This window comes from Pipistrellus hanaki (genome assembly GCF_964339955.1).
Source record: "Pipistrellus hanaki genome assembly, chromosome: 13".
Taxonomy (NCBI): Eukaryota; Metazoa; Chordata; class Mammalia; order Chiroptera; family Vespertilionidae; genus Pipistrellus; species Pipistrellus hanaki.
The window spans coordinates 51,317,072-51,341,159 of record NC_140515.1 but is presented as its reverse complement, the minus strand read 5'-3'; the positions used below and the strand labels follow the sequence as shown (position 1 = coordinate 51,341,159).

General features: G+C 42.5%; 2 protein-coding genes across 29 annotated transcripts in view; one reads left to right on the top strand and one right to left on the bottom strand.

Moving 5' to 3' along the window:
• Window positions 1-17,425, top strand: part of LRRFIP2 (LRR binding FLII interacting protein 2) — a 94,141-nt gene extending 76,716 nt beyond the window's left edge. For 16 of the 27 annotated variants that reach the window (XM_084902798.1, XM_084902795.1, XM_084902811.1 and 13 more), the window contains 8 exons: window positions 597-689; window positions 6,465-6,566; window positions 6,841-6,973; window positions 8,832-8,881; window positions 13,745-13,868; window positions 15,947-16,026; window positions 16,622-16,726; window positions 17,158-17,425. In XM_084902798.1, the coding sequence (XP_084758924.1) occupies window positions 597-689; window positions 6,465-6,566; window positions 6,841-6,973; window positions 8,832-8,881; window positions 13,745-13,868; window positions 15,947-16,026; window positions 16,622-16,726; window positions 17,158-17,268 (798 nt within the window). In that variant the 3' untranslated portion in view covers window positions 17,269-17,425. The remainder of the gene's footprint in view (window positions 1-596; window positions 690-6,464; window positions 6,567-6,840; window positions 6,974-8,831; window positions 8,882-13,744; window positions 13,869-15,946; window positions 16,027-16,621; window positions 16,727-17,157) is intronic. The other 11 variants (XM_084902800.1, XM_084902799.1, XM_084902796.1 and 8 more) reach the window with 2 other exon arrangements.
• A 61-nt stretch (window positions 17,426-17,486) lies between these two features.
• MLH1 (mutL homolog 1) overlaps window positions 17,487-24,088 on the bottom strand; it is a 35,105-nt gene continuing 28,503 nt past the window's right edge. For both annotated transcript variants that reach the window (XM_084902817.1, XM_084902818.1), the window contains exons 16-20: window positions 23,265-23,429; window positions 22,680-22,772; window positions 22,288-22,401; window positions 20,497-21,021; window positions 17,487-19,215 (exon numbers count right to left, since the gene is read on the bottom strand). In XM_084902817.1, the coding sequence (XP_084758943.1) occupies window positions 20,854-21,021; window positions 22,288-22,401; window positions 22,680-22,772; window positions 23,265-23,429 (540 nt within the window). In that variant the 3' untranslated portion in view covers window positions 17,487-19,215; window positions 20,497-20,853. The remainder of the gene's footprint in view (window positions 19,216-20,496; window positions 21,022-22,287; window positions 22,402-22,679; window positions 22,773-23,264; window positions 23,430-24,088) is intronic.

The following is a 24,088-nucleotide window of genomic DNA, read 5'->3' as shown; positions in this document are numbered from 1 at the left end:
ATATACTAATTTCTAGTTTTTCTAAACATTGGTGTATTTATAATGCATGATTTTCTTCCTAGCATAGATTCTAACAAAAATTCAAAATGACAAAGCTAAGATATGTCTCTCTTTTTTTTGTTTGTTTTTGTGTGTGTGTGTGTGTGTGTGTGTGTGTGTGTTTAGTTTTGCTTAGAAAATAAAGTTTAAAACTACTGGTTGTCCTTTATGATAAGGATCATAAGCAAATCTGAATTTTCCTCTTTAGAAATGTAAGTTTGTCCATGTTTGGAAAAGGCAGTTCTCAGGAAGAGTCCACATGTGGGGCTGGATGCACACAGAAACCCTAGCTGGCTTGCTGCCACATAGCTGTGGTTGGAACTTATTCCAGTCCCTTCCCTGCTCTATAGCGGTGAGCCACTGCGAGTCCTGTCTCCCAGCCGCTGGATGTCTGCCTTCCTTTCAGCAAGCAACTCCTGCTTTTCCTGTTCATCACAGCCGGTCCCCTTTTACTGTTTTTTAAAATCATCTTTCTTTTATTTCTCTTTTTCCTCTCTCACCCCCTTCCTTGTTTCTTTCTGCTCTTTCATTACCTCTCTTCCCCTCTTCCTCTGCAGGAGAATCAGCGTATGCAGCAGAAAGTAGACACCATGACAAAAGAGCTGTTTGAGCTCCAGGAGACACTTCTTTGGAAAGATAAAATCATTAGGGTATGAAGTGAAATTGGGCTTTATCCCAAGCTCATCGACAAGGAATAGACCAATATAATTTAACTTAGAGATTCCAAAAATCTGTCCTTTTGACTCTTCTTAAGCATTTAAACAGCATGAAACATAATAAGTAGAAGACAAACTTTTAGGGGAAAACCTGATACTATGCCTGGAAAGAACTCCACTCTCTAGCTGCCTTTGGGCTCGTGAAACTTACCAGTAGAAACTGTCTAAGGAAGTTGTTCTTTATTTCCTCACGATTCTTATCCAGAAGCAGCCACAGACATTTAATCCAGACTCTGTGGGCAGCTTTATATCCTTACATTGCAACAATTTGGATAAGGAGCAAGAGGATAAGGAGTGGGGCTGAGGGAAAGGTTATTAGCATTCCATAAATCCTTGGTAAGTAAAATAGGAAGAGATTAAGATCAGTTTAATTACGGAAGTGAATAGGAATGTCAGATTTGCTAGAACTGCCAAATTATGAGGTCATCTCTAATTATAATCTCATAACTCCCCAAAGCAGGGGCCCAGATAAGGGAAAAGTCTTCAGTGCTTTTTTGCTAAGCCCTTTAAGTAGATCCCAAGTGCACAGTAGGCTGAAAAGATTTCCACCAGCTCACCCCATGTGCCCTTTGACTGGCAGCCCCATCTCATGGCACAAGCTATCTGTTCCGCATTTGGGGCCCAATAGCCATAATTGCCAGGGGCTTACCTTCTCAGGGATGGGCTGTGGCGGGGAAACGGGTTAGGTGGGTTAAGGAAAGGTAGCAAAGATCCCCAAGAGCACCTGTGATAGACATAACCCTCTGGATCACACCCTCCATTGTTAGGGGAGTCTGTTTAATATCTAGTTCTTTTCACACCTCCAGTGACCCCATCCTGTCATTAATGAGAATGAGCACCTGGGAAACAAGATGCCTTCTGAGGAGTTTGGTAGACCAAAAGCTTTAAAGAAATAAAGCTACCTTTCAGAGTTTCTAATACTTAATACCAAGTTTCTAAAATTCTACCCAAAACTAGAAGAGCATTCTGCAGTATAAATTAACAACTCTGTTAACAGTTTTAAAATTGTGAGCTACTGATCTTATTTAAATTTTTACTTGGGAAATTTAAAATGAGATGTGAAAAATGTGTAGCACAGCCGAAACTGGTTTGGCTCAGTGGTAGAGCATCGGTCTGCGGACTGAAAGGTCCCAAGTTCGATTCCGGTCAAGGGCATGTACATTGGTTGCGGGCACATCCCCAGTGGGGGGTGTGCAGGAGGCAGCTGGTCGATGTTTCTCTCTCATTGACGTTTCTAGCTCTCTATTTCTCTCTCATTCTCTCTGTAAAAAATCAATGAAATATATTTTAAAAAAAGAAAGAAAAATAGTATCCATGTTTGTCACGAACCAACTTAAAATGAGTTTAAATTTAAAAAAAGGAAAAAAAATGTGTAGCACAAAGTACATAATTTAAAAGTTTAAAATCTGGTCACTGTCTAGAATGGGTTTCTTTTAGGATCTTAAATAATTTTCTTTAGCACCTATCAGCAAGCCTGTGATTCCTATTTTGCATAATCATCTCAGTATTTTAAACTGGTTATTTTGGTCTGGCCAGAGAAAAATTCTAAATCTCTCAGCCCAATAAAATAGCTCTTTAAAAGTTTTTTTTTTTTTTTTCCTTATAAAAAGGCTGAGCTGATGGTCAAGATATAAATTTGAGTTTTTACGTTTCTTGGCATTATTTTATTTTTTTAAAATATATTTTATTGATTTTGTATAGAGAGGAAGGGAGAGAGATAGAGAGTTAGAAACATCAATGGGAGAGAATCATCGATCAGCTGCCTCTTGCACACCCCCCACTGGGGATATGCCCGCAACCAAGGTATATGCCCTTGACTGGAATCGAACCTGGGACCTTTCAGTCCCCAAGCCGACACTCTATCCATTGAGCCAAACTGGTTTTGGCTCTTGGCATTATTAAATAAAGGGATTCTTGCTTCTATGTGTTATATAATAATGTGTTCCTTTGGATTTTTTTTTTAAATTAAACTTTTAAAATATTTTTTAGATAATTGTAGATTCACATGTAATTGTGAAAAATATACAAAGAGATATTCCCCAATTGCAACATCTTGCAAAACTATAGTACAATACCACATCCAGGATATTGACCTTGAAATAGTCAAGATACAAAACATTTTCATCACTGTTATAAGGATTCCTCCTGTTGCCCTTTTATAGCCATATCTACTCTCTCCCCTACTCTGTCTAAAGCTCTGGCAACCACTAATCTGTTCTCCTTTTCGATAATTTTGCCATTTAAGAATGTTATATAAGTAGAATTATATAGTATATAACTTTTTTAATTACTTTCTTTCACTCAGCATAATTCCCTTGAGATTCATCCAAGTTGTTGCATGTATTAATAGTTTGTCATTTAAAAATAAAAATTAAAAAGTTAAAAACTGTGACAAAGTACAAATAACATAAAATTTACTACTTTAAGGTGTAGAGTTAGTTGTGATATTAAGTACATTCACATTGCCGTGCTTTCAGCGCCACCATCTATCCACAGAACCCTTTTCATCTAATAGGACTAAAACTCTGTACCCATTAAATTACAACTCCCCATTTCCTCTTCCCAACCCCTCCCAACTACCATCTACTTTCTGTCTCTATGACTTTGACTCAAGGCAGCTCCTATGAGTGGAATCATTAGTATTTGTCTTTTTGTGACTGGCTTATTTCACTTAGCATATATCCTAAAGGTTATCATACTGTAGCATATGTCAGATGTCCCTTTTTAAGATAATAATATTCCATTGTGTGTACCCACCACATTTTGTTTATCCTATCATCTGTTGATAGGCACTAGGTTTGCTTTCACCTTTTGGCTGTTTCAAATAATGCTGCTGTGAACATGGGTTTGTAAATATCTTTTTGTGACCCTTCTTTTATTTCTTTTGGGTATGTACCCATAAGTGGAATTGCTGCATAAATGGCAATTCTAGGTTTAATTTTTTGAGGAACCACCATATTTTCCATGGCAGCTGCACTAACATTGCCATCAATTCTGCACAAGTGTCCCAGTTTCTCTACATCCTTACCAACATGTTTTCTGTTTTGTTTATAGCAGCCTAATATATGTGATGTGGTCCTCTCTTCACTTACAACATTTTCAACATGGCCAATGACTACCTAATTTATCACTCATCTCTAGCTTCATTTTCAAGATTTAAATTTAGTAACTTAATAGAAGAGCATGACCTTTATTCTCCTGTTAAAGTTGTTTTCTTTAGTTCTTCACTGATCCTAGTGCTCATGTCTTTATCCCCAAGGCTATTCCAAGCACCAGGTGGCCATATGTAATATATATACAAAGTACCTATATGTCCACATATTCCAGTATAAGACTCACTCCCATTCTGACTACCCTGTGCAATTATATGGAGAGTTAACCTGTTGCCCAAAGTTCAACCTGTTATACATATCTTTAAGCCTTCTTGACACTGGAATTTGAGGTTAGGTCAGGGATAAAGAATTATTTAGACTGTCACAAGCATGTACTTTTTGGCCTAAAAAAAATTTCACTGTAGGAACTATTATTGAATGCAGACACAAGGGTAGTGGTTAGATGGTCAGGTAATACAGAAGATTTCAGATTCAGCGTGAATACATGTGGTCTAATTATACAGTATTTCAGTCCTCTTGAAACTTTGTGGTGAAATGAGAGCACTTACAGGATGTATTTTATTTTCCCATCCATAATTATGGGAAGACAAAATTAAAAAGTCCAAAAGTAAGATAAAATTCACTGCTGTAAGATGTGGAAGAGGAGCAAATGGCATATTCGAGCATTTGCTAGAATTCCTGGTTTCAAATTGGTCTGTTCCTAAGAGATCATTTCTGTTTGGTGGTGGTGTTAATACAGAGCATGTTGTGATAGTGATCGCTAACTCAGTACGTGTGCTGATGCACGGCCTACCTGCGCACGCAGACACACCCGTAACCACAACTGTCTAACCCAGCAGACAGAACAGCAACTGTCAACAAGGGTGTTGTTTGTGCTTTGCTGTCTTAGTGTTACGTTTGTTATTAATGCAGTGGAGTGTTAATATTAATGCCTTATGATATTAGAAAATCATTATTAATTCACAGGCAGACTCCAGACATGTCATACAGTGTGATTTGTTGAAGGGAAGTTAGATTTTGATGTTGCAGTTTGAGTGAGGAGTAGGACTTGACCTGTGGACCACTTTTCCAGCAGCATCTGGGAACAGAATTGTGGCCTTCATGGTGCTGCCATATAGAAAAAATATGCAAGAGCTTCTGATTCATTTTCTAGCTTTGCCACTTACTGTGACATTGAGCAAAAATATATAACTTCTCTGAGCTTCAATTTTCTGATTCGTGAAATGGGCATAAGACAAAATACAGATTATATAAGGGAGAAATTATGTAGATATAGATATACTTATTTATGTGTATATAACACTGTCTATATAGTAGTTGGAGCTACGCAAATTGTAGTTTGAGCTGTGTAAATCGTAGTTGCTCTTATCCCTTACTTCCAGTTTGGTTGCAGAATAGGATTATAATGGCTTTAAAAATTGTCCAGTTATTGAGCAACCAGTCACTAAGCAATTGACCACTTCTAAACCCAATAAACTGAGAAGAAAGTAACCTGTTGTGGTTTACTCAGATTAATGGGAGTGCTGGCAGAAAACATTAACTATATGAACAAATGGATGGAGAAAGGCTTTTTCAAATAGTCCAGCGGTCAGGCCCCTGAATAGACTGCCCAACGAGGGTATTATTTTGAGGCCCAAGGATCAAAGTGCATTTCTGCTTCTGCACTGTCCTCAGTTCTGACAGCCGTGAGATTCAGGCAGTGGCAGGAAAATGCAAATGGGAACAGCAGCTGGCTTCCCTGAGCCCTCCCTGTCTCGTGCATGGCTGGTGGGGCTTTCCACTGAGGGCCTCTTGAAGCCTGAGCCCACGCTGTGGGAGCTGAGGTTAGCCCTGCCCCTTTTCAGATGAGGAAACTGAGGCAAAGACAAGTTAGTATGTGCCAGGACTCAAAAGCCAGATTCCAAAACCCATATTTGCTACACTCCGTAGGTGGGCTGTATTTATGTTGTCAGTGTGTTATTTTTGCTTTTCACATTTTGAAGGTACATCAGAAAACCAAGTTACTCTTAATTGTATTTAATTACATTAACAAAGTGGGTTCTCAAGAATCCCTTTGGAGATTAGCCATTTTTAATTAAGCGGTATTTGAGGAATATTTTGCCATGCTACTTGAAGAAAAATCACTGCAGCCTACATTTAATTAAAATACCTTGTGCATACTGATCTTTTTTCTTCCAGAACTTTTTCTAAAATCAAGTATATTCTTGAATAAACTATTTTAGGTGAAATCTGGGGGTTTTATTTGATTGATTCACCAAATGAAAAGGTACTAGGAGATCAGTAAGGTCAACTTTATTTCACCATTACTGCTGCCTTCGTTTTCCGTTTCCTGTTTGTTCATGGACTGGAAAAGAAAGATTCGTTTTCTTGCCTGATGTGATAAGCATGTTTTGTCGAATTTCTGCACGATTAACCAGTTGCTATTAAAACTCCCTTCTGGAGATATATATCCATCTAACTTCCTATTTCCTCCCAGCTCCTAACGTTGCCTTGTCTTTTATGCCTTTATCTTTATTTGATTCGGGTACTTCTCTGCTCCCTTTCACTTGCTTTTTTTCTGTGCCATTCTGTCCCTTGCTACCCTGTCTAAAACCAGGCCCTAGAGAAGCAGAAGGAATACATTGCCTGCCTTAGGAATGAGCGAGATATGCTCAGAGAGGAGCTGGCTGACCTGAAGGATTCGGTGAAGACAGGAGAGGTATGTTAGCATCAGCCTGCAACTCATGTCCCTCAGCGCTTTCTTCCTTCCTTCCTTTCATCCTGTCATCTTCCCTGGCATGAGTACAAACCACAGTGATCGTTCTTCAATCCAAGTTTGGTAGGCTTAAGTCATTTCTTCTACAGAGCTGTGTTCCATGTAACTAGCTCTGCCCGGTTTCACCTGTGGCAAACCTGTTGTCAGAGTCACCTCACAGAGCATGCCCCCTCCGTGTGGGCCGTCTTTTTGATGGTGGGTTTTTTCTTCCCCACAGAAACATGGCTTAGTTATAATCCCCGACGGCACTCCCAACGGTGATGTCAATCATGAACCAGTGGTTGGAGCCATCACTGTGGTGTCTCAGGAAGCTGCTCAGGTCTTGGAGTCCGCAGGAGAGGGTCCTCTAGGTAAGACACTGGTTACTACCTTAACTTGGGTTAAGGTGACGCTATTAGACTTCCAGCTTGTTCATTTACCATCTTGAAAAACAAAAACTACACAAAGACTATCTGAGTCTTTTTTCTTTTTTTTAAAATATATTTTATTGATTTTTTTTTTTTACAGAGAGGAAGGGAGAGAGATAGAGAGCTAGAAACACCGATGAGAGAGAAACATCGACCAGCTGCCTCTTGCACACCCCCTACCGGGGATGTGCCCGCAACCACCGTACATGCCCTTGACCGGAATCGAACCTGGGACCTTTCAGTCCGCAGACCGACGCTCTACCACTGAGCCAAACCGATTTCGGCTGAGTCTTATCTAGATCCTTAATGAGAAGAAATGGGGGCACATTATCTTCAGACATCCTTGACTGTGGTAGACCAGCATTTGGGTCATTGTGAGTCCCCTGGCTGGAAGCTGTCGGTATACACACGTTGCTTTTTCACTTAGAGATCGCACTTTGCTTTTTCAATTAAATAGAAACCTTCTGGTCCCAGGGAACCAGTGGGCTGGTAGGCGACTTTCCAAGTGTATTTTCTTCCTGGAGCATCTGGTTCTGTGTTCTGCTTATCCCAGGGTTCTCACAGCTCTTTGCCACCTTGTTTCTTAAGGCAAGAAACAGATGACCAAGAGGGTAGATATCGGTGTTATTTCTAGAGCAGGGCTTCTGAGACTCTTGTCTAAGCCTCTTCAATTTAACCCTTTGAGATTCTATTATAGTGATACTTCTCTCAGGAAACTACACAGATTCTAGAGACACCTCTCTCAGGAAACCACATAGATGTCTACCAATTATAATATCTCCACTAAGAATCTTGCTCTACAGGAAAAAAAAAATGATCTAGATACAATAGATACTGTATTATCAGCCTACTTTTACTTATTTAAAAAATATTTTTTTCATGTTTTTGTAGATGTGTAGGTTTCCTAGAAGAGTGGGCTATAAGAGTGGGGCTTGGGGGGGAATCTTCTGAAGTTAGTGAACACAGTCTCGAATGTACAGACTTACAGAAATGTGATTGTAGAGCACTTTGATGAAGCAACAGAGGCTAGAAGGCGAGAGAGAGCTGCTCTAGAGAATGGGTATGATCCTGAGCGTTTCCTCTGCTTGGAAGGTGCTGAAGAAACCCGAACTTACACTTAGCTGGGACCCTGATTGGTTGTAAGAGGTGCTGGCTAGGTGTCAGATGCTGCTTTTACTCGTCTGTGGGTATCCCCTCAGCCCAAGGGCCTGTTTTAATATATGTGCTTCTCCCTCCAGGCTAGGAGCAGGCCCAGTGACCCTGCTATAAAGCCTGATTAGCCCTTGATGGCCTGCATTTTAGAGCTGGGCCCATCCTCCCCCCACTAGCTGTGGTGGGCCATTGCTTCTTCCAGCGTTGTGTTCCTCTGGTTTTTTTGTTCCAGCTTCTCTAAGTCCCACTCTTGACCCCTGTCTTCTATCCCATATTTTGTTTTCTCCTGCTAAGGGCTTAATTAAGCTTGTGGGAGCACCCTTGGCATTTGAGTTGTCTCTCTACTAGTGAGAGCTTGCAAAGTTTTGAAACAAGGAAATGATCTTTGTACTTTAGTTTGTCTTTAAGTGGAAAATCACTGCTCTAGGGAGCACGTGTATTTAGTGCCCTGATAAATATCCATTGTGTGGAAATACGTGTTGAATAATGAAGTACTTTTCCTTATACCATCAAGCCTTCATGTCTTGATAGTCAGAGCTGTAAATTGTGTATCAGATATTTGCTCTTTTTCAATTTGTAGAATTATTTTTAATTGTTCATATACTATATTATGACAGATTTAGTTTACAACCTTTTTTGTTTGTTTTAGATGTAAGGCTACGAAAACTTGCTGGAGAGAAGGAAGAGCTACTATCACAGGTAATGTTAATTGTAACTAAGTCACATGGTAAAATGTTAGCAAACTATTGTACACTAGAAAGAGATGTGCTTATTTTAAATATCAACACTCAAGTCAGATATGAAAGATAAAAAGATAATTCATATTTTACCTCTTATTGTTTTTAAAAAATAATGTATAGGACACATAGCTTGAGGGTCGAACAGTCCTACAAAGCTTGCTATGAAGCCGGAAGTGCTCTTTCCTGCCCCCCAGCCTTACCCCAGATCATTCCTGCTTGGTGCTTTTACCTGATTCTTTGGTGTGTACCATTGTTTCTTTGCATATAAATAACATGCTTACATTGCTTCTCAATTGTTCTGGTTTTGGCCTTCTCTGTTGTCATCCACCTGTGGAAGGTGAGCATTTAGCTTTCTTTCATCCCCTGTTCCTTCCACACACATATACCTCCTATCCCCACATCTGCCTGGTAAGGGAACAGTGTCCTTCCAGTCCTTTCATGTTAATAGACTTTGTCAACACTCCTCACAGTGGAGCCTTGTAGCACTAGGACTGCCTCTCATCTCTTCCACAGCTCTTCATTTTCCCCAAAGCAAATGTTGTTCTGTTCCTTTCACTTGCTTTTCTATATGTGTATTACTAATTTAGCTGTAGACTTTCCAATGGTAGGTTAAGTCCACTATTTAGTAGGCACTATTCTAGGCATTTGAGATATTTCAATGAACAAAATAGTTTAAAAAAATTCCTGCCCTAGTGGATCGAACATTCTAGTGGTAGAAGACCTAGCAGTATACAACAAATATAATTAACTAGAGGCCTGGTGCATGAATTCATGCACCAGTGGGGCCCGTTGTTCTGGCCTGTGGGGATCAGGCCAAAACCAGCTCTCTCGTACCCCCGAGGGGTCCCGGATTGCGGGAGGGCGGTTCTCAGGTGGCGCACCCCAGAATTGGGCTACCACCTCTCTGGTTCTGGGTGCGTCACCTGAGAACTGCCACTGCCAAGTGACAACAGCTCGGCAGCTCCTGTGTTGAACTTCGCCCTCTGGTTGTTGGTGCACGTCATAGCTACTGGCCCGTTGGCTGGTTGGCTGGTTGGCCAGTCACTTAGGCTTAGATATAGATATATAGATATATAGATATATAGATATATAGTAAATTATGTGTTATGTTAGAGATTTGTGTGAATGCATTTATTGTGTTTATCCAGCCACATTAAACTTTATTGGTGCAGATGTGGAGTAGGCAGTTAGCTTTTATCAGACAAGTTTAATAGGGCAGAGGATGCAAGGGTGTGTGCAACAGAGTGGTGATGGACCTAGAAATTAAACTGGGTAAGAAGGTTTGAGAGGACATCCAGGAAGATCAAGGCCCACTGGAAAGAAATGGGAGCAGTGGATTACAGTGCTAGTGGCATCCAATGATTTTTGGAGTTGGGGTCCAGAGAGAATGAGCTGGGAAGATCTGGAGTAGCGGTTAGAGAGAAGATATGTGGTTTAGATGCATGTAGAGATTGCAGTTATCTAAACCAGCAGTCGCCAACCTTTTGGACCGCATGGACCACCAGTGGTCTGCGGACCCCTGGTTGGTGACCGCTGATCTAAATGATGAGCTATAGTACTTGATTGTGGGAGTGAGTGGCTGAGGGCAAGAAGGAACAGATGCCAAGATCTTTAGAGAGTATGTGTTCCGGAAACTAAGGTATCAATTGTAGAAGAAATCCACTACTTAGGTGTATTTTGAAATTGCCAAGAATTAAGACAGGAATAGTTTTGAGGGAGTGCAAGACGGGAGCTAGAACAGTGAAGAAAGAGTGGGATGATGGCAATGATGAGGGGTAGTGAGTATAATTGGAAGAGATAAGATTAGGAGTTTTAGGGAGGTTAGAGGGAGAATAGCTTGGCAACCGCAAATAAAAAAACCAAGGGGACACCCATTCCATTCTTGGGCCCAGCTGTGGGAGAAATGTAGGGCTGTGGGAGTACGTAGAGGGCTGCAGAGGAAGCAGGATCCTATTAGAGCACTGGGGTAAAGGGAGTGCTTAGAGCAGAGATGGAGGACCGGGGGGCATTGCTGATGATAGAATGGTAATCCAGAGGGCACAGTGGAAGAGTTTCAGGCTTTGGGAAAGATTAGGAGGTGAAGACAAAGAGCTGTACAGAGCCTTTTGGGGAAGAGTGTAGGAGAGAGAACTGTGACCCTTTTTGAGATGGACATAAACAGAGTGTTGGGGATATTGAGATTAGTCTTGGTTCACTCAAGGCAGATAGTGGTGACCCTGTGTGTGCTGCAAGGACAGAGGTGTCTCGGAAGCATGGCTTTAGTCCCAGGGCAGCGCTTGCTGGGACTTTCCCCGGTTGGGGAGTGGCGAACTTACTCCCGGTGCTCAGGCTGCCCCTTGGCTCCTGCGGATGGAGTCGAGGACACAGTTGGCGAGGCCATCTCGAACTCTGTGCATGCAGATTCACCTTGACCCTTGAAGGACAAAGAGGCATGGGAGGCTTTATCCCTTTGTCCCAGAGGCACCTCCCCTGGTGTGTGGGGGTGAAGACTGCTCTGAATTGTGTTTGTGTGATGGAAAGAGTTGTAGGCATTTGGAGAAACATGACTGGTTTCCGAAGGAGGGAGACAGATTCGGGCACTGACGTTCTGACTTCTTGTTTCTCTCCTGTTTTTCCACCTCTCTTTATGTCTCTTGCTTTACTTTTTAAAAGTTTCTCAGCTTTACCTTCTAATACTTTTGTTGGGTTTCTGTTTCTGCAGTCATTTCAAGGATGCAGGTATTTTCACTAATCTCGGAGGATATCGACGGGCTGGTTGGTTTGTTTTCTGCTGTCTGCAGTTTGTTTCCTTCCAGATGCTCTTTTATGCATATTTATTTGGTCTTCAGTGTAAGAGTGGGGAACTAGAAAGCTGATGGGCAGCTCTGAGGTAATGGGTGAGGCTTGTCCAAGCTTTTGTGAAGATTGATGTGGCTGGGGGTTTAGTTGGGAGCCTTCAGTGTGGAAAGGTCGGTCTTTTATTTTAGGCTAGTCAGAGCTCCAAAGAGAGCTTCAGTCCTCTGCCTCAGGGTACAGCCCAGCTGTCTGCATTGTGGGACCTGAGTGTGGTCTGAAAGCCTCAGAATCCAGTACATTTCTGTTCCCTTGATCTCCTTGTTTTCCACACGTGGCCCTCCTTTCTCCACTGAGCCTTGCTTTTTTTCTCCAACCCAGAGCCCCTTTCATTTTATTTTTTAGTTTCTTTATTTTGCACATTTTAAAACTTCAGCTTTATTAGGGTACTAGAGGTCCAGTGCCTGAAAACTCATGCATTGGAGGGGGGCGGTCCCCTAGCCCACCCTGCCCCCTCTCACAGTATGGGAGCCCTCAGGGGCAGGAGGCGACCTGGTGATCAGGGGAAGGTGAACCCCATCACACCTCTGCTGCTGCCACAGTTGGCAGCACAAGCCTTAGCAAGCCCTGGTTACCTGAGCCTTGGGGGGCCTGGGAAACCAGCCACCATCTGAGTCTTGCCTGCGCCTCAGGCCAATGTTGGGTGACTGAGGGGACTGGGCGCCAACATCTTGTGGCTGTGGGCACCATCATCTTTGAGTGCATGACAGTCAATTATCATATTATTGGCTGTGGGCACCACCATCTTTGAGGGTGGGCAGTCAATTAGCATATTCCCTCCTTATTGGCTGTGGGTGCTGCCATCTTTTACGATGGTGTGAGGGTCAATTAGTATATTCCCTCTTTATTAGATAGGATAATTGGTGTAGAATAGGCTGCACATAAAGTATACAAATGTGCATAACTTTATTATTTTCCTAGGGCTGTCATAACAAATTACCACAAACTGGGTGGTTGGAACAATAGAAATGTATTGTCTCACAGTTCTGGAGACAAAAGGCCCAAGATCATGGTGTTAGCCCTGTATTGGTTCCTCCTGAGGCCTGGAAAGGCCATCTGTCCCCTCTTCTCTTCTGCCTCCTGGTGGTGTGCTGGTCATCTTTGGCGTTCCTTGGCTTATAGATACACATCATCTCCTCTCTGCGTATCTCTTCAACTGGAATTCTTTTTATAAGGACACTAGCCATTTTGGCTTAGGGGTCCTCTCTTGTTGCAATATGAACTCAGCTTAGCTTAACTCTGTGCATCTGCAATGGCTCTATTTCCACATGAGATCATATTCTGAGGATTTCAACTGATGAACCTGGGGAGTGACAGTATTCATAACGTGTCAAAGTTCTGCACCCTTGGTAAACATTTCTTCCTGCACCCTCTTCCCTCCCCCTTCCCAAGCAACCGCTGACCTGCTTTCTGTCCCTCTGGATAAGTTTGCACTTTCTGGAGTTTTATATAATTGGAGTACATTTTTCACATACTTATTTTGAGATTCAGCCATGTTGTTGCTTGTCAATTGTACTTTCCCCTTTTTTGCTGAGTATAGATGTACCACAATTTGTTTATCCTCCTGTTGATGGACATCTGGATTATTTTTAGTTTTGGCTATTATGAATAAGCTACTCTGAACATACTTTATTAATGTATTTCTGAATATTGAAAATTTTCTAAATAAGAATATTTAGCCTAACTCTAAAACAAAAGAAAAGTATCTAACTGCCCATAGAATTTCCATTTTGAATAAAAGTAACAAATAATACTGAAAAGTGATGTTCCAAAACCATACACGAATAATAAAACAGAGCTGTTTTTATGGGTGCTGGTCCTCGTGCTCGCCCCTTTCGCTGTTTGCTCACAGCTTCTCCTAGCACCGTTAGTAGTGTGTCCCCTTGGTGGGCACTCAAGGAACTTGCTCATGAATGATGTGTGTAGCTGACGAGGATCTGCCTCCCTTGACAAACTGGATCTTGCTGACGAGCCTTTGACTCCCCTGCAGGTTAGAAAACTGAAGCTGCAGTTAGAGGAGGAGCGGCAGAAGTGCTCCCGGGGCGATGGCACAGCGGCTGGTGACCTGGCCGGGCTGCAGAACGGCTCGGACCTGCAGTTCATTGAAATGCAGAGTGAGTGCAGGGGGATGGGACAGGCCAGTCAGTCTGTCTGGGCTGTGTCCTAGAAGCAGGATTGTAAACTGGCTGCCAGTGTCATGTAATTCACATTTCTCAAGAGGATTGGCTTGTCCTCAGGTTGTCCAGAAGAGCAATGAGAGCAGTAATGGAGCCGAACAGAAGCTTCTGCTCACCTGCGAGCTTCAGGGATGATGAGAACCACTAGCAGGGTCGCCTAAGACCATCAGAAAACACAGATATTTATATTATGATTCATTAACAGTAGCAAAATTACAGTTATGAAGTAGCAACGAAAATAACTTTATGGTTGGGGGTCACCACAACATGAGGAACTGTATTAAAGGGTCTCAGCATTAGAAAGGTTGAGAACCACTGCTTTATTGGATATCAGTTACAACCCTCATGATACTTCCTGGGGAATATTTGTTCCTAAAATGTCATTTTGGCATGGAGGGTCGATGAGGACTGGGATGTGACAAGAGGTAGGCTGATTGGTTAGGAGGCTGTGATGGTGAGCTGAACCACTATAATGGCTGTCAAGTTTTAGAGAGGGGACTGGAATAGATTTGGAAGAGATTGGCCTAAAGCAGCAAAATCAAGAGGAATCATCCTGAGGGAGATGGGCTAGACTTATGTGTGAATGAGTCCCAGTGTGGGTTGGCGGTCACAGGTATTTACAGAAAGGTGGGGAGAAGTGCCACCTGCAGCTGTACATGGAGGTGAGCTGACAGGATGGGCAGGCTGGGCCTGGCTGGAGAAAACAAGAGCAGGCAGCACTCTTGCACCAGAAAACCAGGAAAGGGACCCTGTGACTCTTGGGTCTGGACAGTGCCTTGGCTGTAAAGCATGGTGTTGTGGAATGGAATTTCAAAACAGATGAAATGGCTGAGACGACAGAGTTAGGCTTTTGAAAACAGGAAGGAATGGGTGGTTTGGAGAGTGAGAAGGACACAGCACATTTTGATAACAAATTGCTGGGTGAAGGATTAGAAAACTAGATCGTGAAGCTTCTGTTTTAGAGTCCAGGAATAGGGATCGTTCTCTCTGACTCCCAGGGGTGGCTTTTTGGGAGAGGGTATTATGACCCCATTATTTTTAAAGTGACAGTAACTGTCCACTCAGAACAGCTATTTGCATTGAGGAGATATAGGAAGTTATAACTTTAACTATGTGGAACAGCACAAAAGTTCTTGAGTTAGGTAGATTATATTTGGTTTTCTCCTATAAGCCTTTTAATTCTTATCCTATAATTTTTTCAGAGGGAGATTTTTATTAAATCTGGCTTGTTGAAGGGGTTTCCCCTCCCCCCATCACTTATAAACTTTTTATTAAATGATTTACTTATTAGGTCAAATGTATAGCTACTGATTTATATAGCTCTACCCATACCACATTATCATATGTTATGGAAAAGCATTTGTTTCAGCAAATATTAAGCATACATGGTGTGCAAAGCATTTGGCTAAATACAGAGGTGAATTCAAGGACAGACAGGCCTCTAACCTTACAAATAAATGTTAAGAAAACATGATAACTATTATAAAAGAACTCAGGGAGAATGCAACAAGAGCAAGAGAAGTTATGGTTAATTTAGGAGAGTCATACAGGAGGTGAAAATTGAGCATAACCTTGGAGGTTGGTTAAGACTTAAATCGCGGTGGGGAACAAGGGGCACTTGAGGTATGGGGGAGCAGGATGGCGGTGGGAATGTTCAGGGCTGGGGTCCGGGAAAGTGGAGGGCCTAGGCCTGTGAGCACCGAGGCTCCCTGGGCCATAGGGCTGCAGAGAAGCTGGCTAACAGGGCTCCTTGCTCAGCGCTCTACCTACTCACATCAGTGGGCGAAGAGTGAATTTCCTCTAACTCCGATCCCAGGGATACTGTGTGACACAAGTGCTAGAGCTTCTGTAGTGTCCACACTTCCAGGGCTGGGCTGCCGGAGGAGCCATGGTCGCCCTGTGTGCATTTGTCTTCTTAGACCGCATGGTCCTCTCCTGTGCTACAGAGGGCATCATTGCCTGGGGGGTCACACCTTCACCTCTCAGAGGCGACTGATTATTCTCTTCTGTTCTAGGAGATGCTAATAGACAAATTAGTGAATACAAGTTTAAGCTTTCAAAAGCAGAACAGGATATAACCACCTTGGAGCAAAGTGTAAGTACGTCTAATGGTGCCAAATGATTTAAATTCCCTTAAAACACACCTGCCTCCTGCGTCTGAAGGGCTAACCCATGGATGCCTCTGGGCTGCCTTTACACTCGGATCTCTGGAAAAGCTCTCTATTAAAATGGGAAAGCCAGCAGAGAGCATCTGGCAGGGCACATCCGCCTTCTGTTTCCTGTAAAAATACCGAAAACTGTAGCTGTGATTCTAGTTGTAGATATTTCATGAGAATCCAGAGAGATCATAGTTTATAACAAAATGCTTTATTGCACATTTCAAAGGTCCAAAAACTTTTCCATTCAGTGAGTCTCCTTCTGTGATGTTACTTTGGCGCTTAAACACTATGGTCATCATAAAACTTAACATGGGAAATTGGCCTACAATGACTCTACAGCTGTAATCCTTTGGGGACATTTCTTTATTTATAAATAGCATGTGGGTTCTGAGAGGACCTATGACTCACCCTTAGGGGACTTGTTAGTGTTAGATTACTTAGAGTTCTAATAACATTGCATTTCTATCCTGGCTGCAAAAAAGTGATGGCTCCTAGTGCTCAGTCCCAGAGGCTGTGTTCTCATATTCACAGATTAGCCGGCTGGAGGGACAGGTGCTGAGATATAAGACTGCTGCTGAGAACGCTGAGAAAGTGGAAGACGAACTGAAAGCAGAAAAAAGGAAGCTACAACGAGAGGTACTTGTTTTTTAATATGCTTTCTGGAAAACATTCCCAAAAGGAAAATATCCTTGGGAAGTAAATTCTTTGTTTGTTGTGTAAGGAATTTAATCCTGGGTCCGATCTGAAGGAAATGGCAGTGGAGTCTCATACTCTGTGTTGGTGGTTGGCCCACACAGTGACTGCCATTTTATGTTTTGTTCAGTTACATAAGAAAAGGAATACTTTATTTTTTAGGTCAGGTCTATTTCTTCAACGTCTGTAGGTCCTGCCTGTGACTAATACTCAACATCACTGTTTAAGAGTGGCTGATTGAAAACAAAAGTAGACTGTGGGATCTTATGCAAGCCCATCAGCCAGCAGTGCGTCCACATCCCGCAAAGTTGAAAATAAGGTGGCACTTGGTTTTGTTTCTGACCCCGTAAGTGACCAAGCTCTCCTGTCTCTAGTTACGAACAGCATTGGACAAGATCGAGGAAGTGGAGATGACCAACAGCCACCTGGCCAAGCGGCTGGAGAAGATGAAGGCCAACAGGACAGCACTTCTGGCCCAGCAATAGGGCTGCCACCACCGACCTGGGCGTTCTGGGCCCCACCCAGCGGGACGGACTTCTGCCCACTGACAAACCCCTCTCAGTACTGTTTGAGTTTTGTCGTTAATATAGCCACCCTTGTATTTTATAATTTATGAGAGAATGAAATAGGTTTGAATCTTCATGAATGAACACTTTGGATTTTGTTTGTAGTTTAATTCTAGACTAAGAACTGGTCCATGCTCTTTTTATTTTGGTTTTTTTACATCCGTAATTTTAGCTTCAAGTTTACCAACCATTTGCCCCCAGCTGCCTCAGTGACTGGGCACTCGGTGGCCTCGGCCCGGGCTGGGAGGACAGCGATTCTGAGTGCTCACCGAGCTACTTGCCGGAGACCTCAGAGGAAACACAAGTGCCTTCTCCACAGTGCAATCCAGACTTCAGTGATCTCCAGTGGTCAAAGACATGGAGCCTCATGTCCCATAGCATTTATATTTTAGTGAAAAAACAAGTTCACAGGTGGGGAATATATGTTTCACTAAAATTTATATGTTTGGAGAAAAAAAGCCTTTTTTGTAAAATATTTAAATTTATATAAGAAAATGTTAGAAAAAGATATGGGGAGTGTATATAAAACTTGCTTTATTGCATGGGGCAGGGAAATCCAAGGTCTAATACTCTTAAAGTAAGAGTAGGATCCTTAGTCTTCAACATCAACTGTGCTGTATCTTTTAAGGTATTTCATCTGCTGCTGCTTTGTGGAATGAAACCTCAGACAAACCCAATGGGGTGGGAGGGGGGGAGATAGGCAGGTGGGACATCTGCCTGGAGTCTATTAAACACACCCTTTGGCTGACTACAATTGGCTACTGACACATTCATTTTGTTAGAGGAGCCTTTAAAACAAACCATGGCAACCGTGCCTTACCTTGCCCCTCTTCTTTCCCCTCCTCCCTAAGGAAAGCTCTGAAATGAAGAACTTTGTCTTTTTAAAAGAACTGCCGTTTCATTTTTAAAGGTATTATCATCGAGTGTAGCCATTTTATAGGATTTGTGATACTCTTGCTCTCAGAACCAAGGTGGTTTTATGGAAATGATTACTGCATCTTCAGTGTGTTTACACAAAAAAGTATCAGGGAAAGTCTAATGAAGCCTGGATCACATGAGAATCAAGTCAGACCTGAAACTAGGTAATAAAGGGTACTCAGACGTGAATACATTATTGTTTAATTAGCCCTTTATTTTTAAAATATGGAAACCGGTCTCCTGAACTGAGAGGATTTCTTAGTTGGGGAGGTATGCTCTCAAAAGCAGATTTATCCGAGAATCCCACAGCTGGAACGGACAGGCAGGGCCCGGCTCTGGCAGTCGTGGAAACAGACTGCGGTCCAGCTCCTCCTCTGCACCACGGCCACTCCGCCTGTGCGCCTCCCAGGCTCACGGACTCTCAGAAGTGAGAGGAGTTCCAAGCGTTAAACTTGATCTGTCTGTCGTCCATCTTTTCCACATGGAATGGCTCCACTTCTTCATAAGATCGTTTTCTGTTCTTTCTAACAGAACTTTCTTCGTTGAGTCTTGGAATATGGGTTTTACCTAAGAAATACAGGCATTCTTCCTCCCTGTGGGGACTGCACATTTCTATTAATGCAGGTTAATATTAAAGTAGCTTATTTTAATACACTTATAGTTTGTAATTTTACATCATCCTTCAAACAACAATACCTAGAACTTTAATCATCTTAAGCTGGTAGTAGTCCTAGTCATTAACAAAGTGGGCTTCCTTAAGAATTCATACCAGTTACAGTATGAATAGTACTCCTGGATAAGGAGTATTTTCTCAAATTTATTTAAAATTAAGAATCAATTAATTCTTTGGTTATTGAAGGTACTAATAGATTATCAATTCATCTTTCTCAATAGACTGTGTCATCAGAGCCTTTTATATATTTAGGACCTTTTTTAATGGTACCTGAACTATTGGGTCGGCAGCTAAGTAATTGCGGATTTTTTAAAGAAAATCAAAGACAATTTTTTCATGGAACTAAATAACTTTATTCTGTAATGTATTGCCCATTTTGATCAATGACCTTTTGCCATCTTTCAGGCAGCATCATAATCCCACGTTCAAAAAACTTCTGGTTTTTATTAGCAAAAAACTGAATCAGGTACGATTTGACATCATCATCATTATTGAAATTTTTACCATTCAAGTTTTGTAAAGATGGAAACAAAAAGTAATCAGATGGTGCAAGGTCAGGACTATATGGTGGATGTGGCAAAACATCCCAACCAAGCTCCATTAATTTTTGCCGAGTGACCAAAGATGTGTGTGGCCTTGCATTGTCATGATGGAATACAACACCTTTTCGATTTGTCAATTCGGGCCGCTTTTCTTCAACTGCATTGTTTAATTTCGTTAGTTGTTCAATGTAGACATCAGAATTGATCGTTCGGTTGGGTGGTAAGAGTTCAAAGTAGACAATTCCTTTGTAATCCCACCAAACTGATAACAAAACCTTCTTTTGATGAATATCAGCTTTTGATGTTGTTTGAGTTGGTTCACCTGGCCTGCTCCACGATCTTTTCCGCTTGATATTGTTGTAAACAACCCATTTTTCATTGCCAGTTATCAGTCGTTTTAAAAATGGATCATTTTCATTACGTTTCTTTAGCAAATTGCAGCTGCTAATGCGTTGCGTTAACTGTGATTCTTTCAGTTCGTGAGGAACCCATGTATCGAGTTTTTGAACATAGCTAAGTTGTTTTAAGTGATTTTCAATGCATGTATGTGATACATGAAGCTTCTCTGCAATCTCACGTGTTGTACTGTGACAGTCTGAATTGATTATTGCTTTGATTAGGGCGTCATCAACTTCAACTGGACGACCAGAGCGTTTTTCATCTTTGAGTGAAAAATCACCAGAACGAAATTTGGCAAACCAATTTTGACACTGCCGTTCTTTTAAGGCTTTGTCACCATAAACAGCACATAACTTTTTATGAGCTTGCGATGCATTTTCCCTTTGCGGAAATAAAAAAGCAAAATATGACGAAAATGTTCCTTTTGATTTTCCATTTTTCAACGAACGCCAAACGAAAACTACAAAACAGATCAAAAAACTTTTTTTACTGATTAACAGCTGAATAGCCAACTATCAAATAACAAAATGTGTTTTACATTTGTACTACGTCTGCAAACTAAAAATTCAACTGAAGCCATATATGTGTGAAACCCGCAATTACTTAGCTGCCGACCCAATAACATAGTATCTATCACCTGACATTATAAAAAATCAAATCAAAGCATGATCTATGAAATCTTCAAGGCTTCTTTAGAATTCTTAGCAGATGTCCAGGGGGCTTTCAAATTGCTTTTGAGATTCTTTAACACTACCAGGTATATACTAGGTGAAAATCAATATAGAGAAACTTTAAAGTAAAATGAAATTAAATAAGAACTCTTAGGACACATCTGACATTTATTTATAGTGGATTCACCAAGCAGCAGGAGTGCTACTATTCAGAAGGCAAATGTGAGTCTTCAGCCTTAGGACCTGCTGCACCAGGCCTCAGAGGAAGAACAGCACACCCAGTGTCCGTAAGTGACCATGTTTAACATCTCTCAAAGACCTTGTACAGATCGGGCAGGTTAGCAAGCTGCAGGACGTTCCCGTCTTCTGTGAAGTGCTTGGGAGGCAGGAGGTGTGAGCGGAAGGCCTTATAGACAACGTGTTCCACAGTCCACTTCCAGGGGTTTGGAGCGGAGCCCGGCGCTTCCATCTGGAAAAGACGTTAGGTGTCAGGTCTCCCCGTTTGCATCCCGGTACATCCTGGCTTCCTAGCGGACCTGCCCCGGACCAGCAAAGTCTTGTTTCTTTATAACAGGCTGTTACCTGGTGCTCGTGAAGCATGTATGCTAGCCTCTCAGATCTTATAGGTCTGAACCTGAGAGAGGAGATGAGGAGTGAAGCCAGACCCTCTTGAGGCTTTTCTCCCCAGGAGCCTCTGTTTCCATCCAGGGGGAATGTGTTACTGTGGCAGGATCTAACATAACGTCTGATCCTGACTATGCTGTTTGGGCAGCAATAGTAGAAAGTAAATCTCTAATTCACCACTAAATTTGGGGGTCTCAATGTAGCCCTGTTTTCCTAGAAGCTCCACAGAGAATGAAATTAAATATAATGGGGATTATTTTGCTCCATCGTCCCTCTCCTACTGAGCCATAATTCATGTAAGAGGAAATGTTTTCTCATCCATTCTTCATTGAAATACGTTTCTCCTATCCAATGAGATACTCAGCACAGTTTGGTAAGTGTGCTATCTTACCGCCTTCACTGCCATGAGATATTTATTCCCATGGGGCTTTGGCAACAGACTGAATCGCTACTCAATACCTATAGGCTTGGAACCCTCGAGCATGCCAACTGTCCCCTAGTTTCCTCCCTATGAAACTGGAGTGTGTGGCTTCCCCTGAGGATGACTAAGTAATCACTGAGGATGGTCATGAACCAGGTAAAGCTGCTGCCCTACCCTTGATTCTCAGACCATTTCAACCCCACTGCCCCCACCCACCCAACCTCTCCGAAATAGTTGCTGACTGGGAAGCATTCTCACTGGACTGGAAAAAGTGACACAGAAACATGAGGTACCTCGGACATTTTTCTATTAAGCTGACCTTCCGTAAGAAGAGCTGCGGACCTGACCTCAGTACAGCCTTGCCTGGTCAGATGCAGAGTAAGGCAAAAGCTAAAAGAGGCGGGGGAGGGTCCAGACTCTGCTAACAATGGGGGATATGGACCCACTTGTCCTGGACAATCTAACTCAACCTCCCATCTCTCCCTGTGTTGGCTGGTTTTATATTTCACAGTAAGATCACTCTGGAGGTACCTTCTAGGCCAGCAGAAGAGAATAAAATTCATGAATAAAAACTGACCATTGTGCCCTTATGTGCAATGAAAGCCTAAGAATTTAGAGATGAGCAACTTTCCTAAAGGTGGTACGAGGGCCCATCCCAGTCCTGGGCTGCCAGCAGCATCACCACAGTACCTGTTGGCCTGAGAGGGTCGACTCCTCAGATATATACTGCTTCCGGATGGAGTAAAACATAGCACATTCTCTACTGAGGCTTTCGAAACATTCCTTTTCTTCGTCCCAGTTCACCTGGTCCAAAAAGAATTTAATACAATATCAATATGTTCTTTAAACACACTTCATTGTTAAGTGGAGATCACCAACGACGTTAAGATGAATGCGACCTTTTAGACATTAAAAGCGGTAAATGGGAACTGCTGAATCCTGCTGGGATAGGTGAGGAGGAGAAGGGCCTTTAGCTGTTTCACCCTTTTCACCTTTAGCATTCCGAATGCGGGTGGGCCCTGTGCCCTCTCCCCCAGCACACTCACGTGCCCACCTACTTCAGAACTGGCTCAATCACTTGCCTCAGTGGCGAGTCGAAGAATGAAAATCGGCAGACCCTCCAACGGGGGCACATAGTTGTCGATCAGAAGGGGTAATCCAACCAGGTTCCCTTCCTGCTTGTGGTAAAAAAGACCAGGTCAGGGGAAAAAGAAATACTGCTATTATTGTGTGATTTAAACCAATCCCATTTCCCCAGAGCTTCCTCCAGCTGTTGTCCTCACATCTGTGATTCTGGTGACCATGAGCTTGACTGGGCTGGGCACAAGGGCCAGGAGATCTAAATACTCAGAGCTTTCTGTCCTGACATGTAGCAGAACAACCTTTTCTTTGGATCAACCAAAGAGCATATCAAGAAGCAGAGTCCCAAAGATCAAGGAGAAAGGAAGAAACGGAGAGCAGGTGGCTGGTTCCCTGGCCTGCAGGGACTGGGACACAGCCTCTCATGTCAGGGCCCTTCACCCTGGGGACAGGAATGGCCATGAATGAATGAAAAACTTGTCTAACCCAGGAATGCAGATGCCGAGTCTCAGCCTGATTTTGGGCCAAATACAAAACTTGGCTCATCTGAAGAACACTACAGAGACGTAAATATAGCCACCACACACCTCGTCAATTTCCAAAGAGAAGTAGTCTGCAAGCATCTCAGTCTTCCTTTTCAGGAACTCCACAATGTATTCGGCAAGTCCTTCTTTGGGACCATCTTCCTCTGTCCAGCCACTCTCGGGGCTGTCCAAAGCGAGCATGGCGAGGTCAAAGAGCGGGGCTGGCTCCTAGGAAGGAGCAAGAGGAGGAAGGAGCAAGTGTGAGCACATCCAAATGAAGCGCGAATTCCCACAAAACCATGATCACAACAGGAGGTGAGAACCCACAAATCTCACACTCATTCCCAGGAAAACAACATTCACAATAAAACCTCCTTCTCCTCCTCCTCCTCCTCCTCTTCTTCCTCCTCCTCCTCTCTGGCCATTTCAACAGAGATGTGCCACACAGAGAGCCTCCTGAACAGATGGGCAGGGTGGGGCGGTGAAGAGGCACTTTGCTTCTGTGTAGCTTTAAGGACACCACTTCCGTATTTCTAGCAAATCACTAAGTAAATTTTGTCTTTCTACTGCCTTACCCATAACTGAAGCTATGGGGAGGGTGAATTAGTTAAATGACATTTCAGGTCAATCACCTGATTAGAAAGACTGAAATCTACCGTTAAAAATAAAATGCCTCAATTTCCCTCCATTTCTCCCTTTCTGTGGTCATACATTTTGCTCTTACATGTTATAAACCCACAGTACACTGCTCTTATTTTTATATAACAATAGAGGAGTCAATCAAAAGGACCTAACAATCCTAAATGTTTATACATTCAATAACAACTTTAAAATATAAAGGATAAAACTAACAGAACTACAAAGAGAAACAGACAAATTCACAATTA